The sequence below is a fragment of the Schistocerca serialis genome, chromosome 5, assembly GCF_023864345.2.
Source record: "Schistocerca serialis cubense isolate TAMUIC-IGC-003099 chromosome 5, iqSchSeri2.2, whole genome shotgun sequence".
Lineage (NCBI taxonomy): Eukaryota > Metazoa > Arthropoda > Insecta > Orthoptera > Acrididae > Schistocerca > Schistocerca serialis.
This window is the reverse complement of record NC_064642.1, coordinates 612241135-612260309: the sequence shown is the minus strand read 5'-3', so window position 1 is coordinate 612260309 and position 19175 is coordinate 612241135. Positions and strand designations below refer to the sequence as shown.

The window sequence follows — 19175 nt, the reverse complement described above, 5'->3', positions numbered from 1 at the left end:
GTTCAAATTGTTCTTTTAAAACTGGGACGGCCAAGAACCGTGTGTGTGTGGGGGGGGGGGGGGGGGGGGGGGTGGAGGTTTTGAACGTGTGCGGATTTCTCTCACATGACTGTGCACTTTCCCCACCAGTATGCCATGCTGTTGGAGTGGGAAGATGGGAAGACTGTGAAAGTGTCGCATTAGATGGTAGTGCAAAATTGAACAGTTTGCACGGGGCTTGGTTTGATATTTCATATTTCTCAACAACGTAGATCACAAACAGACCAATTTTTCACTACTATTCAATAAATTTTGTCTAGTTGGAGACATAATAAACTTTATATCTGGCACAAACTGTCAGCACACAGACAGATGCAGACAGTTTTGCAGATTTTTTTTCACTGAGACTGTTACATATTATTATTAATAATAATAATAATAATTAAAAGAAAGCCTTTCAGGTGTGTACATTGATCGAAATGTTAATATCAAGTTTGCAACCTCGTTATGAAAACATGATAACTTTTCCTGGTAAAAACAATGTTGGTTAGTTATTTAGTTAGTTAGTTAGTTACATGTTCCATAGATCATTTGAATAATTCTTTTATCGAAATGATGTTTAACGGGTCAGTTTACAGGATGTATATACATTTTAGTGTTAAAATTAATGAATACATTAATTTCTAGTCCTACTCATGCAACTATGCTGTTGAGTTACTCATGAGAAATGATTTTAGGTTAGATTTAAAACTTGCTTTGCCTGTCAGGTATTTTATGCTATTGGGCAAATGATCAAAAATTTTTATTGCTCCATACTGAACTCTTTTTCTGCACTACCGACAGCTGTAATAATGGCTAATAAAGGTCATTTTTTGCTCTAGTGTTATAAGTTTGGAATCATTATTCTTCTTGAATTGTAATGGATTATTTATGACAAATTTCATTAGTGACTACGTGTCGTGTGGTGGTACAGCTAACTCACTGAAGATGTGGCTACATGATGACTGGGGATGACCACCATATATTATTATTCTTATTGCTCACTTTTGTGCAATCAGTACTTCCTTTCTTAGTGATGAGTTACCCTAGAAAATTACTCCATAAGACATTATTGAGTGGAAATGTACAAAATCTAGCAGGAGGCTGATTCATTTGTTTCCAAGACTAGTAATTACATGAAGAACAAAAGTAACTGAACTTAATTGTAATCTAGAGCATTGCACCCTGTTTACTGACTCCTATTCATGTTCTACATTGATTGTTGGTATAATTCTACTTGTTGTACAGAACTGAATAAAGTGTATCTTCTTAAATTCAAGGGAGAGCCCATTTTCAGAGAGCCACTTAATAATTCTTTGATAAACATCGCTAACAATCTCGTCTGTTGCTTTCTGTCTTATGGGATTTGTTATAATGCTAGTATTGCGTGCAAAAAGTATCAATTCTACTTGTTGGATGTTAAGTGGAAGGTCAATCACATATAGTCGTAATTGAATCCTGTGGGTTTCTGTTTATGATATATCTCCAGTCATCAAAATTTTCTTCCTGTTCAATATGGTTTGAATTATTTAGCACAACTTTTTGCATTCTGTTTGTTAAGTATGATTTAAACCAGTTATGGGCAAATCCATCAATTCTATAAAAACTTAATTTTTTTCAAGAGTGAAACATGATCTGCACAAACACCTTGGAAAGATCACAACACATACCTACTGGCAGTATTTTGTTATTTAAGGCCTGTAATATTTGGTAGATGGATGTATAAATAGTGCTCTAACTCGAGCCCTTCTGGGCTCCAAACTGTGATTTGCTAAGTGAATTTTTCCTTTTGAAATGTGAGATTACTCTTGTGTACATTACTTTTTTGGATATTTTGGAAAAATATAGCATCAGGTAAACTGGACAACAATTGTTTAAGTCTTTTTGTCACCATTCTTATAAAGAGACTTAACAATTATGCACTTTAATCCATTTGGATAATTTCCCTGTGCCAGTGATGGACTACATGTATCACTGAGAACATTGCCAATTGCTAATTTTTCAGAATTCTGTTTAAAATTCCACAAACACCAAATGAGCTTTTATTTTTTAGAATTCTATTAATTTTACTGAAATGAGTTTGTGCTACTTCTAGTCCCCTAAAATTTTGTGGACTCACACCATTTAATCTTATTCTTGCTGCTATATTTAGAAAGTGATTGGTAAAAGTACTCATAACTAGTGAATGATCGGTCACAACATACTAATTTAGCTTAATTGTTTGGGTATTTTGTACACTGACTGGCTATTATGTCTCCCATTTGACAGTATCCATTATAGTTTTAATCGTATTATCTGCATGATTTACTTCTGACAGAACATGTTCACTTCTTTGACATTTTAATGACTATCATTAAAATATTACACTTTTTGTAGTTTGCAATTAATTTCGGTTCTTGACTTATTCTGGCCTTTATATAAATTTCTCTCCCCTTCTTACCTGATATTTTAATTCCTTCAGTTATCCAGGCTTACTTGCTTTTTTTTTTTAATGGGGGTTCTGGATAGCTTTTTAGGAAAGCTACTTTCATATATTGACACAAACTCACCATGGAATAAACTGACTTGGAAATTATTGTCTCTTTGTATATATACCTCATCCCACAGCATCTCTTTTAAGTTACTCATGAAACGCTGTATGTTGTTCCCCTTATTAAGCCTAACTGCTTTGTATGAACCTGCCTCAGTGTTGTAAGGTGCTATATTGTTTATTTCCATTAATTGTGCATCATGATCAGAGAGTCTGTTAACAATTAAGTATATGTTAATTGTTTCAGCTTGAGTACAGTCTATAACTATGTTATCAGTCAGGAGCCTACTTCTTGCTGCACACAAGTTGGAAAATTGCCTACTGAAATTAGACTGAAACAAGAATACCCAAGTAGAACTCTTATTCAGTTTTAACATAAAAGAATTTGTCTTTTAAATGGGAACTACATTGCAGATTGATCAGTTCCTTACGGACATGCACAGGGGAATTTTCAAGTGAAATGATAAATGGTCCCAAAAGCAGCTCAAAAACAGATGTAAGACTGGCAATGTCCAAAAAATCTTTAGGAAACTGTTCCTGTAAGTCTTTCAACAACACAATGAATTCTTCAGAATTCAAGTTTTCTTTAACACCAGTCAGTTTAGGTAAATGGACGGTATTCCTTGTCAGAAGTTGTTTCTCCCACAATGCAATTTTTTTTAAAATGCATCCATTTTCCCCACCAAATCGTAAATTAGTTGCTTCTCACCTTGCAGTGTCTTACTGAGAACAGTCTGCACTCAACTCTATTTAAAATATGATGTCTGCAATCTATTCTGGATCTTCTAATTTTCATGCTTTTTTCATGCTTCATTTTTCCTTGAGAAATTCAACAGTAGTAGGTTATTCCTGGCATACCCCTTTGACATAGCTAATGTACTTCACAGTAGTGTATAACGACTCAATGTTCTTCATTCAGTTCCATCAATAACTGTTACAGATGGTGATATAATAGTATGTGCAACTTCAGAAACTTTACTGTTCTTACCACCAATCAGGTGCTCCCCCCCTATAAATAGGGCACAAAAGTGCTTATTGATGTACAAAACAATTAATCCCATACAAATCATCTGTCAATCACGGAAAATTTTTTTTGAGCTTTCCTCATGAACTAACTCTTTAAACTCTTTCTGCAAGGTGTTGTAATGCTGTTTGTGGTACGCATCAGTTATGTGATTGCATAACAGATGTGGGGGACAAAGAACCACTGGCTCTACACCCCCCCCCCCCCCCCCAATAATATCGCTGCACTATCGCAGCAAGAACAACTGAACAACTGTGTATCTATCTTTGCCTGGTCAGTTATCTGTAGTATGCAATCTATGCTACACGCATTGTGTATACACTGTGAGAATAAAAGTATTCATAGTAAGTGATGGGAGAGTAAGTGATTATTTATCGTCGTAATTACCATGCCCACTCCCCACTACCTAAAGAGATATTGAGAATTCTCTTCGTTCTCTTCTGTGATTCCAATTCATTTTTAAAAGCTTGTGATGAGAGATCAGTAGATTGCCTCTTTTTGTGCAAAGAATCATTGAGCCTGTAAAGTTTCTTTATACTATGAGCAAATAGTGAAGGAAGAACAGTGCTGACACCATGATTGTGCCAAACTAAGGAATGTCATCCCGACTAACATATGCTGCATGAAGTGCCAGGAGAAACAGGGTCCCATCACATTGCTGAATGAAATGTCTTGTTGTTGTTGTTGTTGTGGTCTTCAGTCCTGAGACTGGTTTGATGCAGCTCTACATGCTACTCTATCCTGTGCAAGCCTCTTCATCTCCCAGTACCTACTGCGACTTACATCCTTCTGAACCTGCTTAGTGTATTCATCTCTTGGTCTCCCTCTACGATTTTTACCCTCCACGCTGCCCTCCAATACTAAATTGGTGATCCCTTGATGCCTCAGAACATGTCCTACCAGCCGATCCCTTCTTCTGGTTAAGTTGTGCCACAAACTTCTCTTCTCCCCAATCCTATTCAATACTTCCTCATTAGTTATGTGATCTACCCATCTAATCTTCATCATTCTTCTGTAGCACCACATTTCGAAAGCTTCTATTCTCTTCTTGTCTAAACTATGTATCGTCCATGTTTCACTTCCATACATGGCTACACTCCATACAAATACTTTCATAAATGACTTCCTGACACTTAACTCTATACTCGATGTTAACAAATTTCTCTTCTTGAGAAACGCTTTCCTTGCCATTGCCAGTCTACATTTTATATCCTCTCTACTTCGACATCATCAGTTATTTTGCTCCCCAAATAGCAAAACTCCTTTACTACTTTAAGTGTCTCATTTCCTAATCTAATTCCCTCAGCATCACCCGACTTAATTCGACTGCATTCCATTATCCTCGTTTTGCTTTTGTTGATGTTCATCTTATATCCTCCTTTCAAGACACTGTCCATTCCATTCAACTGCTCTTCCAAGTCCTTTGCTGTCTCTGACAGAATTACAATGTCATCGGCGAACCTCAAAGTTTTTATTTCTTCTCCATGGATTTTAATACCTACTCCGAATTTTTCTTTTGTTTCCTTTACTGCTTGCTCAATATACAGATTGAACAACATCAGGGAGAGGCTACAACCCTGTCTTACTCCCTTCCCAACCACTGCTTCCCTTTCATGTCCCTCGACTCTTATAACTGCCATCTGGTTTCTGTACAAATTGTAAATAGCCTTTCGCTCCCTGTATTTTACCCCTGCCACCTTTAGAATTTGAAAGAGAGTATTCCAGTCAACATTGTCAAACGCTTTCTCTAAGTCTACAAATGCTAGAAACGTAGGTTTGCCTTTCCTTAATCTTTCTTCTAAGATAAGTCGTAAGGTCAGTATTGCCTCACATGTTCCAGTGTTTCTACGGAATCCAAACTGATCTTCCCCGAGGTCGGCTTCTACCAGTTTTTCCATTCGTCTGTAAAGAATTTGTGTTAGTATTTTGCAGCTGTGGCTTATTAAACTGATTGTTCGGTAATTTTCACATCGGTCAACACCTGCTTTCTTTGGGATTGGAATTATTATATTCTTCTTGAAGTCTGAGGGTATTTTACCTGTTTCATACATCTTGCTCACCAGATGGTAGAGTTTTGTCAGGACTGGCTCTCCCAAGGCCATCAGTAGTTCCAATGGAATGTTGTCTACTCCCGGGGCCTTGTTTCGACTCAGGTCTTTCAGTGCTCTGTCAAACTCTTCACGCAGTATCGTATCTCCCATTTCATCTTCATCTACATCCTCTTCCATTTCCATAATATTGTCCTCAAGTACATCGCCCTTGTATAGACCCTCTATATACTCCTTCCACCTTTCTGCTTTCCCTTCTTTGCTTAGAACTGGGTTTCCATCTGAGCTCTTGATATTCATACAAGTGGTTCTCTTATCTCTGACCTTGGAAGTATTTTTGAAATGTTTTAGTGTAACAAATACTTCCAAGAAGGACTGAGCAAATCCAGACGTACCGATTAGTGACAGGACAAGCCAAGTTTCAGTATGCACACACACACACACACACACACACACACACACACACACACACACTGTGCACTTGTGCTATGTAGCAATTTTTGTAACTTCTGTATCAATATTTAGGAATTGTTGCATGATTGCAGCTGTAGTATGGCAGTGATCTTGATAGGAATAGTAGTGAATCCTGCATTCACTCATCATAGGTCAGTTCTGTCCTCTTACCTTTTAAGAGTCAATGCCATTGGCAGCTACAGAATTAGCCATTGAAGATTTTCTATGTGCTCTTTGTTTAGAAATTATTCTAAATCAGTTTAGTAGAATACAAAACTTGATCACATAAAGTGACTCTGTTTCTGTAATCTTAAACTATAGAAGTATGTTGAGGTATAACATTATTCCAGACAATGTTGACAGATCTGCTGACTGATAGCAATTGCGAGTGCTTTATAAAGTATCTGATATACGAGGTGTGTGAGAAAGTAATGAGATTGACCACAATGCAAGCAATCTGGCAATACTATGTTGCTCTGCTTGTGCAGACAGGTATGTTCATCCCTTCCAGATGCACAGCAGAGTTTCGGTTCCATGCAGCCATCATGTGATTTTTGAGAGTGTCATCAGTGAAGTTGTGTTATGAAAATGGAACAGCACAGCATAATTTAGAGCAACTTTATGTCACCATGTTTTGCGTTAAACAATGGGACTCCATGAGTGTGACCACTGAAACAGGCCAATGGGAAACATTCCTTATCAAGAGCACAAGTTTTTCGCTGGCACAGATCAGTTTTGGGAGGCGTAAAACATGTTGAAGATGAACCTTGCTCAAGAAAATCTTCACCTTCAGAAGGTGACAAAAATGTCGAATGTGTGTGCTCTTGTTAGACCATTCCTCCAGGGCAAAGTGTCAACCAAGCGTTTTACAAAGATGTCTTTGAAAAGCTCCAGAAAATGATAACTCAAGTGAGACCGGACATTGCGTAGAAGTGGGTGCTGCATCGTGACAGTGCCCCATGTCACATAGCCACATCCATCACGGATTTTTTGACCTCAAAAGGCAGTCCTGTTGTGTCACAGCCCCATGCTCATCTGATCTGAAACTTTGTAGTTTTTTCTTTTCCCAAAATTGAAAAATGTCATAAAAGAACGTCATTTTGGGGTTATGGGGAACATTTGAAAGAATGTGACGAACATGTTAAAGGCCCTACCAGCTGAAGTCTTTCAGCACTGTTACCAAGACTGGGAACAATGAGTCTGCTGTTGTATAGCCACCAAAAGGAACTACTTTTAATGGAATAATATCATTATTTGAAAAAAAAATAAAAACTTTGGTAGATAAAAAAATCAGTCTCATTACTTTTCTTGTACACCACATATGATGTCAGACTGGTAATATTATTGAGTACTTTTGTAAAAGCCCACCCAGTTGGCCATGCGGTCTAACGCACGGCTTTCCGGGCGGGAAGGGGCGCCTTCTGAAGGGGCCCGGCACGAATCCGCCTGGCGGACTTGTGTCAAGGTCCGGTGAGCCGGCCAGTCTGTGGATGGTTTTTAGGCAGTTTTCCATCTGCCACAGCGAATGCAGGCTGGTTACCCTTATTCTGTCTCAGCTACACTATGTCGGCAATTGCTGCACAAACAAGTTTTCCATGTACGCGTACACCACCATTACTCTACCACGCAAACATAGGGGTTACACTCCACTCGTCTGCGGGGGGGGGGGGGGGGGGGGGGGTCACCCGGAGGCCGAACTGCTTAATAACCCTGGGTTCGGTGTGGGGCGGCGGAGGGGTGAAGTGGACTGTGGTAGTCGTCGTGGGGTTGCGGACCACTGCGGCTGTGGCAGGGACGGAGCCTCTCCGTCGTTTATAGGCCCCCGGTTAACATACAATACAATACAATACTTTTAGAAAATAGTCTCAGTCTTTATTGAACAGCCAAACAGACCAGCACTTTTCAGAAGAAATACTTCAAAGCGTAAGTTGGGACGTGTCAGTGGATGGAGAGGGGCTACAAAAAATACCAAGAGAAAGAAAAGAATGGGACATAAAACAGGGGATGAAACTTTAAGGTAGTTAGAATGGAGGGGTAGTTTATTGGCACAAATGTAAACTGAACTTCCTGTCTCCTTATATTTAGAATACTGAAACACTGCACGACAAAGTAGCCTCTAAATTTTTCAGACCACAGATTAGTTTCTCAAATGCAGGCAGGGATGTCACACAACATGCATTTCATATCCCCTAGTGCAAAGGGTTGTGCAGATGAAACTAACAATGTTACTAGTGACATCTCTTACACTTATACTTTTATAGTTGATCTAGAACTGTAGTGTTAAATATGTACAATGAGCTTGCATATTCTGCTTTGTTGTACCAATGTCTTTTACAGTAATTCACCAAGTACTGAAAACGACAAGATTGCCAACTGCATACTTTAGTTTATATGAAACCACCATCTAAAATTAGTCACAGAACTTAGACAATTGCTATAGTTCATATATGTTAACACCTCCCCCCCCCCCCCCCCCCCCCGCACACACACACACACACACACACACACACACACCCCTTTTTAACTACAGTATTCTACTTCTGCCCATACAACTGTGAGGTGCAAGAAAATAAAGTTGCAAGCTCATTACAAAATTTTCAGAGCTATCTTAAAAATATGAGCCCTTAGCATTAATGCTGATTAATCAGGAAGGTAGCACATTGTATTGTATGTTAACCGGGGGCATAGAAACAACAGAGAGGCTCCATCCCCACTGCAGACGTAGTTGTCCACAATCCCATGATGACTACCGCAGTCCACTTCACCCTTCTGCTGCCCCACACCGAACCACTCTTTCAGGGTTATTGTGCGGTTTGGCTCTCGGTGGACCCAACTTTCAGAGATATCTTAAAAATATGAACCCTCAGCATTAATGCTGATTGATCAGGAAGGTAGCACGTTGTATTATTTGTTAACTGGGGTGCCTAGAAACGACGGAGAAGCTCCGTCCCCGCCGCAGCCACAGTGGTCCACAACCCCAGGACGACTACCACAATCCACTTCACCCCTCTGCTGCCCCCCACTGAACCACTCTTTCAGGGTTATTATGCGGTTTGGCCCCTGGTGGACCCCCACAGGGAACATCTCACACCAGACAAGTGTAACCCCGATGTTTGCGTGGTAGAGTTTTGGTGGTGTACGCGTATGTGGAGAACTTGTTTGTGCAGCAATCACCGGCATAGTGCAGCTGAGGCGGAATAAGGGGAACCAGCCCACATTCTCCAAGATAGATGGAAAACCGCCTAAAAACCATCCACCGGACCTCGACACAAGTCTGCCTGGCAGATTCGTGCTGGGGACCAGGCGCTGCTTCCCACTCAACCAGGCAGGCGAGGTAGCATATAGTAAGCAAGAAAATCAGAGATCTTCACAGAATTATTTAATGAACCTTTAAATTGGAATGACTCACTGGAAATGTTGCCAGTAGATATGTGCACATTCATTTTAACCATCTTAAGAGTTAAACAAGTGAAAAGTTGCTATGCTTTCATGGAGGATGTAGTTTTCCTCTCAGTAAATATTAATGTATATAATGTGACCGCTTATCCTACTCCAACAAATCCCCGTTGATCTAATAGATTCTTCAACCATTAATGAGACAGGGCTCAATTAGAGAATTAAAAAATTACAAGGCACATGACAAAGACCTAATTTGTGCAGAAATGTGTAAAGTGCAGGAAAACTGGCATGCATAAATCTTCACCATCATCTAGTCAAAATGTGGATCATAGAGAAAATTCCAGTGTGCTGGACCACAGGAATAACCCACCCATTACTGTAAAAATGTGTTAAAACCAAACCAAGCAATTACAGAGGAGTAAGCAATTTAGACTACCAATTTAAAAAAATTGTGCACAGTTTACAAGATCAAAAACACACAGGGAACTGCAAACAGTGCCAATGTTAACATCACTATTTGAAAGTGCAATTGTAGCTCGATTAAAATACCTTTGTGATTGACAATTAGCAAATCAATTAGCACAGGACAATAACTAAGTTGTAAAAGTCATTTTTGTGTCGTCATTGACACTGTGGTATCTTGTACCATGGAAAGCAAGGGAGAGGATGCTGTTTGGTGGCTGATGTTCTCTTTGTACAACACGAACTGCACACATGTATTAACAGCAGTCTGCCTTTACCAGGACAGAAAGCTACTTATCTTTACTGTACTATACTATACTGTACTATAGTTCAATTCTTTTATCTTGGCGGTTCGCGCATGCCCGCCCAGACGCGGGAGATTGCTGCGTTGCCAGTTGTACGCGCCAAGAGGAGCAGCGCCATAGTATAGTTCGCAAACTCACGTTTAGAGGGGAGCGCGCAGTTTATGAAGTAAAGCCACCACGTCCGCATTAACTCTTTCGCTGCTACAGAGACGTGCTCCCCGCATTCCGCGATGTGCGCGATTTTGTCATCATTGCACTGTTCGCCTGTGCAGACACATGGTGGTTTGACTGCTTTGACACACTTTATCATTTGATTTCACAAAAACTATTTGGCCCAAAATTTTTTTTTACACACCATCTTGACTGATACCTTCCCCCCATAAATGACTTAATTTTGTTTCGATGTTCAACGCAGTTATTGTGCAGCATTAGATGTAGTAAACCATTGCACGAAATTTTGAAGAGTTTACAGAGGTAAAAGTCCATAGCGTATACTTTCCGTATGGTCGATGTTAGTTGCCACTAGAAATTTCAAAAAATTACATTTGAACGAATAAAATTCATGAAGTAAGATACTTCGATATTGTTTTTAAAATAAAGAAAATATTAAGCACTGATCAAGGTTTGAACTCAGAACCTACCACTTAGTAGCCATACACTTTAACCATTACGCTAACGCAGCTCGTCATTCAATGAATCTCTCAGAGGACTTTAAAACATCACGCAAAATACCGACAAACACTGTTGGTATGATTATGAATTACTCACGTTTCGTCGAATTACAATAGGAAATAAACAATTACCGTTGATCTTTATTGCGAAAAAGCAGTTAGTGAGAATGATACAAACACCTTTCCTTGCTATCGCCTAAATTAGGGGGCTTATTGCTTGTTTGGTTTAATTAATTAATAGAATATGGAGCAATTGGTATAAAGAATGCTTTTTCCAAACTGTCTATAAAAGAAAGTCTGCTATCAAGACATTGCTTTTGTTCAATTACATTATTTATGATTGAACGTTTCTAAAACTGAAGACACTCGTCCGTGCTCTGCACTGCAATCGAGCTCTGGCAACGTCGTTCTCTGTTCGTTGGCTGACTGTGTTTTGTGACGTCAGATGCGCAGAACGAACCTAAACTCGGCCGCCGTTATAAATGACGTGCACTTTAGTCCACGTTAGCCTCACCACTGGTGAAGTACAAGTCCCACTATGCACACTACTCTGGTCGCTAGGTACTGACTGACTGTGAGCTAGAGACTGAGACTGACTGACTGACTGCGACTGCATCTCCGACTGCGGCTTACTGAGTGACTGTTTCTGACTGACTGACTGGCCCTCCGGTCTGCTGTGGTGATCTAAATACTGGCAGTTAAGAGGGCATTGGTGGCGCGTTGCATGTGAGTCTATCTTTCAGCTCTCTCCTGATAGGTGCACTTGATTCAGTGCCTATTATCGATCTTCTTGCAACCTCTTTGCCGACCGGTGTGCTGGCGGCAGCTTATGCCAGCACAAGGGTCACTAAAAGGTGCATATTATGTACTGAAATCAGTTTCTTGGAGCATTTTGGAACACCTTTTATTCTGGAAAATTATACCCATTTTGGAGAACAAAAATCTCGTCTATAGGAATCAACATGGATTCTGCAAACAGTGATTTTGGAAAACTTGGCTCCATCTATTTGTGGCCATATTGATGCCATGTTCTTGTCTATTTGAAAAAGTATTCAGTAAAGTTTTGCACTGTCATTAAGTTAACAAAATACAAGCTTATGTAATAATGGATCATCTTTGACACTATATGCAGGTCATCCAGTATATGGAATGGAACATAGTTCTTGATGGTGCGATATTGTCATTTCCCCAAGTGCCATTATTATTATATTACTTAGAACAGATAAAATACAGAAAGATATTCTTCAATTGGTAGTAAGCTACTACAGTAACAATCTCTTGTTATAGTAATGGTTATATTTGGTGGTGCAACAGTCAAGATTTTGTAGTTGTCACTAAATCTAGTTTAATCTTCAATTTTTTGACAAATGGTATATCATTCAGACTATTCATGAGTGAAGTTTCCTCATGCAAACAGTCCATTACTAAAGTGTTTGAGAAACAGGGATGGAAGACAAGACACTTGTTACCGCGTGTTAAACATATATGTTTTCTGTAATAAGTTGAGAGATATGGACTTGATAGACCTGTTGTTATTGTTACTGACACGTTAATATTTTGTAATTTTATTGTCGTTATAAACATTCATCTGAAAACTGTCCGCCCATGGTAGCTGAATGGTCAGCACGACAGAATGTCATGCCTAACGGCCCAGGTTCGATTCCCGGTTGGGTCGGAGATTTTCTCCGCTCAGGGATTTGGTGTTGTGTTGTCCTTATCATCATTATTTCATCCCCATCAACACACAAGTCTCTCTGAAGTGGCATCAACTCAAAAAACTTGCACCAGGTGAACGGTCTACCCGACGGGAGGCCCTAGCCACACGGCATTTCCATCTGAAAACTATGAACAGTCACAGGGGTACAGATTCACAATATGAGACTGATCACTGCAATGGTATGACACAGTATTTTAGCAGGAATGTGTATTTATGTGCTGAGATAGTAACGATAAATCTTTCTTCTCCTTACAGGACACTGAGGCGTCATGTACAGCATCGCATCCTCCTAGCACCTCACTCTACAGTTATTGACTACCTTAGTGAGCGCCTGGAGTGTACTCCTGAACATGCTTCTTACATAATGAAGAGAGCTCCAGCATTGCAGCGAACGCATATTTCAAAATTGAAGAAAATGATAGATTTCCTTTATGCGGAAGGATTCTCAGCAGAACAGATACGTCAGATTCCACGAGTTTTGTGTCATAGTCCTGAGACTGTAAAAATCCGCTTGAAGGAGTTAAGAATGTTGGGATACAATCCATCATCTCTTACTGTTCTTTGCAAAAGTAAACGAATATATAACAGTTTTGTAAATAAATTGTTGCAGAAGTGCTGACATAATTTATATTTGTATAATGATATTGCATATCAGTTGTGAGATTTTTTTTATGAAATACACAAATTTTCCTGAATTTTTTTTTTTTGTTTTGTTTGTTTGTTTGTTTGTTTTTACCTAAAACATTGGGATTTTGCTAGTTCAGGATCTGATAAGGCCATGGCTCTCTATATAAATAACTAGTTAGAATTCCTATTTCTTAATCGTTTGCTCTTACAGTTGTAGAATTCATGACATAACATGAAGTTAAGACATTGGTTTTATCTGTCAGTACATCTGTGATCCTTGTGATGTGTTGATCTGCTGTCATGAAAGGTGACACTCTTTTCCAAGAAGCACAAATTATCAGTGTTTGCTTAGTAGATGGATACCAGACAACATCCACGGATCCTCTAGGGCTATGCATAGCTGCTGCACTGTGTTCATGGGAACACTTAGTATATTTAAAAGACTAGTGGGAAAAAACTAAAGTTACCAATAGAGACAAGAGGGCGTGAAAGAGAATTGCTAATTCCAGAAACAAGAACACTATCACAAAAGAGACTACGAAGCATAATGTACATTTTATCTTTTGTGCTGCATATTATTGCTGATTTTGGTGACCAAACAATGAGAACCAACTTTGCACACTTCTACCGATTTATGTTCAGGAGACTAATACTGATCAGCATGCCCTACACACAAGCAAGGTGGCACACTAAACTTCCATTCAGGAGAAGCAAACCTCATATCCTCACTTAAGCGTCTAGATTTAGGTTTCCTGTCATTTGTCTAACATTCTTAACAGGCTGACTGCCATAGCCTAAATGAGTAAACCGCTCCCAGAAGCCATATGAAGCAGTACATAGAGTTTGATTCATTATTTCATCTATAGTCCATCTGTATCATCGAAACTTTAAAAAAATGTTGCTTGGCGGGAAAATGGAGTTTACAAGTTATTTTACAGTTGGTGAACAGAGAAGGAAGTTCAGCTCAGATGCCAACTACAAGATAACTCATCAACAATTATCTTGCATATTTCAAAGCATGTTCAATAATATGATTCACATCTTTGTTGTAACTGCATTAGTAGTTGTTCAGACATGATAATGATATGTATCATTACTGGTGTTCAATTTTCCTTGTAAAATGGCTAGTAATAAGAGGAAATAGTCAGGTAGAACTTGAACAGCCAGCTTCTGTTAAAGAATTGGGATGGGATGAGTTTATTGACATTTTCTTGAATGGTGGAAGTCTCTACGAACCATCTTCACCTGAGCATTCAAGTGAGGGTTTAGATGCTGACAACAGTGAATTCAATGAAGAAGATGAGCAGGTTGGTCCAACAGCAGGCACTACAAATAACAGTGATGAGTGGAGTGACATTCCTCAAGACTCATCAGTATTTGTGTTCAGTGATAATGTGGTATTGAAATTAGACCTACAAAATTTTGGCATCAATGCACTTGTTGACTTTTTTTCTGAAGAGTTTCTAATGCCATTATGTGAACAAATTAACCTATATGCAAGCCACGAAGGAGAAAAGTGTGGGAGGAGAAGACCGACCAGGGTCTCGAGGTGGGAGATACAGATGTTGTGGAAATGAAAGTATTTCTGGGGCTGTTGCTGCCCATGGGACCTTGTTGTATTCCATTGATAGTACAAGTCCTTTTCACAGTGTCATATTCAGGATATCTATCATGAGTAGAAACAGATTTCAGGTTTTATTGAGATGTTACATTTCTCAGACAACTCATTGCAATCCAGTGACTGGCTCTGCAAAATTAGACCAGTTTTTTACCATTTCAATAGCATTATAAACAATAATTATGTCCTGGACAAGAGTCTCTGCACTGACAAATCAATGGTTTTGTGACACGGCTGTCTGTTTCTCAGAGGCAGTATATCAAGAACAAGAAACAAGAGTATGGTGTAAAACTTCATGAAATCTGTGAATCAAATGGTGTGGTTCTCAATATAAAAATCTACTGTGGCAAGTCATAGGAGAAGGCTGAGATGCGTCATGCATCCGAAGTTGTTTTACACCCAATGGAAGCTTTCTTGAATGAAGGATATATGCTTCAAATGGACAATTTTTATGATTCTCACCTTTAAAACTGTTGTCAACTTACAAAAATTATGTGTGTGGAACATTGCATAACAACAGAAAGGAGAACCCAGAATTGTTACTATTAAAGTGAAGAATGATCAGATGGTGTGCAAAAGAAATGACAGTGTCGTTGTTTGCAAATGGAAGGACAAATGGGATGTCCTGATCATTTCTAATACGGAAAAAGTTCTTGATAAAAATGGCAAAGTTGCCTTGAAACCATAGGGAACCTGTTTACAAACTACAACAATGACATGGCAGGCATTGATCAGTTGGATCAAATACTCTCATATTATTCAGGATTGTAAAAAACTGTTAGATGGCAGAAAAAGCTTGCTCTATACGTAATAAAAATTTATCTGCACAATGTCCACCAGATTTATAATCAAACAGCAGGAAGGAGAATCAAGTCTATAGGTTTTAGAGAAAAAATTATTCAGATTGAGGATAAGATGACAGACACCCAGAAGAAAATCATGACAGATGGCAGCTTTCATTATTTGGAAGCAATATCTTCCACTGAGAAAAAAGTGTGGCCAACATAGCCATGCAGAGTATGCCTGTAAAAAAAGGAATGCCATGAATTATAGTATTTTTGTCCCACTTCTGAAGAAAAACCAGTTCTTTGCATGGAAAAATGCATCAGAACATATTGTCAATTAAAATAAAATAAAACTGTGTTTTCATTACCATTAGCAACACAAAGTATACATTTTACATCTAAAGTTAAAATATTTGAATGCACTTTTCTGTTAGTTTATTCCAAGTGTGAAAATAAAAATTCTGTTCTAGCACATCCAGATAATTTACTGTACCTGTCCCTGACACTCGAGACCTGTAAATCATGCATATTTGCTACGAATGTTTTCATATCTGACTTTATGCAGAAACTCGTTTTCTACAAGTTAACTTGTAATGGGCGGATACACATTTTACAAGGCTGGAGTAGGAAATGCAGGGTAGGGGGAGTGGACTGGTCACGCACTTAGGTCTCTGGGGCAAGAGGTTGGGAATGGAAGTGGCATAGGAATGGACCAGGATGTGTAGATTGAGTGGGTAATGGAACACCTCTTTAGGATGGGTAGGATGGCCCTCATTTCCAGACCTCATGATAAATAATAAAAGCCCAGTTCTTCCAGTGCAGGGGTGGTGGGAGGATTAGGAGTGTGTGAAGATATCACATGGGGAACCTGTTTACAAACTAAGTTTAGAGGACATTGCCTGTATGTGAAGGCCCTTGTGAGACTTTCAGCATACTGGTCCAGGGAATTCTTGTCACTGTGTGTACACTGTCCACAAGTGGTCAGGCTGAACAGAAACAAGTTTTTGGTGTGGAAGGGGTGACGGCTTTTGAAATGCAGGTACTGTTGTTGGTTGGTGGTCTTTGTGGACAAAGGTGTGGATGGAGTCATGAGAGAGGTGGATGTCAACCATCAGGAAGGCAGCATGCTGGTTGAGGATGACCAGGTGAAGCAGATAAGTGAGGTGTTAAGGTTGTGGAGAAAGAAGGATGTGTGTCTTGGCCTTGAGTACATATCATGAAGATATCATCAGAAAGGGGTTTGTGGTTTTGGGAAGCAAGGAAGGTTTCCAGATGACCATAAAACGGTTGGGATAGGCAGGCACCATGCGGGTGCCTACTGCTGAGCTACAGACTTGTTTATATACTCTCCTTAAAGTTGAAGTACTTGCGTGAGAGTATAAAGTTGGTAAGGTGTATGAGGAATGAGGTTGTGAATTTGGACACTGGGAGAGGTAGTGTTCTATTGTGGCAAGGCCATGGTCATGGGGGATGTTGGTGTATAGGAAGGTGGTATCAGCAGTGACAAGTAGGGATCCAGGTGAGAAAGAAGGGGGGAGGGGGGGTTGGAGAGTTGGCAGAGGAAGTGGTCAGTATTTTTGATGTGAGAGGCTAGCCTTTGGGCAACTTGTTGGAGGTGTTACTCAACAAAGGTGGAAATTCTTTCAGTAAGAGTCCAAATACCAGCTACAATAAGATGTCCAGAATTGTTGGGTTTGTGAATTTCCAGGAACTTATAGAAGTTGCTCGTGCATGGTGTCATTGAGTAAGAAGGGAGATGGCCTCAGGGGAGAGCTTGTGGGATGGGCCTAAGAATTTCAGTAGGGACTGGAGGTTATTTTGGAATTCTGAGATGGGATAACTATGCCAGCGCGTGTAGTTGGAGGAGTCAGACAGTAGGTGAAAGTCTTCTGTCAGGCAGTCGATGTGACTCACCATGACAATGGTGAATGGTGGAGCCTTTGTTTGAAGATAAGACTGTTAAATCAGGATGAGTTTACAGATTGAGAATGGCTGTCCTCCTCTCTTCTGCTGAGAGGCTTGTGTTCTTAAAGGACCTAGGGAAAGATGGTGAGGCCAAGTTGGAGGTAACAAATTCTTGGAAACTGACCAGGGGACATGGTGTGATTAGGTGGCAGGTCATGATTGGATTGTGGTATGAACTGGGAGAGGCAACATCCAGTGTGGGGTTTGAATGGCAGTGCTTGGAGGGATTGGTGGCAAAGAAGTGTTTCCAGTGTAGGGATCGGGCTAAGGAAAGTTGGTCTTTTACAAGTACAACATGGTTAAACTTGAGCGTGGTCCTCAATAAAACTATTCTGTTGATTTAACCAGTTCAGTTAATGTAATAATATTTATCTGATCTATTACAATCTTTTATTTATTATAATGGCAGATTCTATTGGTCTTTGTCCATAGTATTTGTTGAAGAAAGATAATTTCCTTGCTACAAAATAATGTAAACATCAATTTGTAAAAATTACTGTAAATAGCTCTCTTGACCTATCCAATATCATATGTACAGCTGTACAATACTATGATTGCCTGGATCAATAAAAATACAATACAATACAATATATTGGCAGAATCCGTCTTGTGTATATCATTGCTTTTAAGTAATTTCACAGAAACATAAATTTCTTTTTTGTGCTCAGATGCTAGTATCCTTTGTCCAGAAATTGCTCATGCTTCCTGTGCAGTATACGGACTAACCACAAAGGGAGCTGATTATCCAGTTGAACCTCTCTTTTGACAAGTCAGGGCTAGTAATTGTCTTGACTACTATAATAAGTTAAGCTAACCTCCATTTACAAGAAATATCTAAATAACAAGAGCATTCAGTAAATTCAAAACAATACAAGCTCCCTTGTACAAAACCAAAAATTGTTATTACCACCCAGTAGAAAATCATGTAAGCCCTCACCAGATTTGATCACTTAATAAGTGAAAACTACAAAACCCATTACAAAATATAGCACACCATATCACATTAAATATTCATCCAAAATTTTCTTGGGTAAACACAAACACTGGCATTAATTATAGCATGTCTGTCATAGTGTAACACTCTTATAGAATGTTCTGTTTTCTCCAGTAGTTCAGCTACTATTAGCATTACCATATCTGCAGGACTCTGTAATCTGGGTAAATCCCAATCAGAAAAGCAGTATTTATCTATAGCTGGGAAAGTATTGTGTATCTGCACAGTGTACAAAGACCATGGTAATTACCAATAAATTGCCATTTCCCTGCAGCAAGGAAAGAAAGTGGGCTTGAAGTGTTATGTCTGTTTAGGCAATCAACATTTCACACTCCTTGTGTAGTACAAGGAAAGACGATCATGACAGAATAATATTAAATTGGGAATAAGTCATGGAACATAAACTGTGTTTGTATGTGCAGACATTAAACAGGAGGTGTGAAATACAAGAAAACAGCAAGGTGTGACGATAAGTAAATGGCTTCACCTGCTGTGGGCAACATCTTTTACATTTTGGCATTGCGGCTTGGTGGTGGCTAAACTGTCAAGGAGCGACCAC

The 19175-nt window shown here is 39.3% G+C and overlaps 1 protein-coding gene across 1 annotated transcript in view; it reads left to right on the top strand.

Annotated features, from left to right (window-relative positions):
• LOC126480932 (transcription termination factor, mitochondrial) overlaps nt 1–13322 on the top strand; it is a 60796-nt gene extending 47474 nt beyond the window's left edge. Inside the window, exon 5 of the mRNA XM_050104345.1 lies at nt 12883–13322. Coding sequence (XP_049960302.1) covers nt 12883–13246 — 364 coding nt within the window. The 3' untranslated portion in view covers nt 13247–13322. The remainder of the gene's footprint in view (nt 1–12882) is intronic.
• Nucleotides 13323–19175: the final 5853 nt, after the last annotated feature.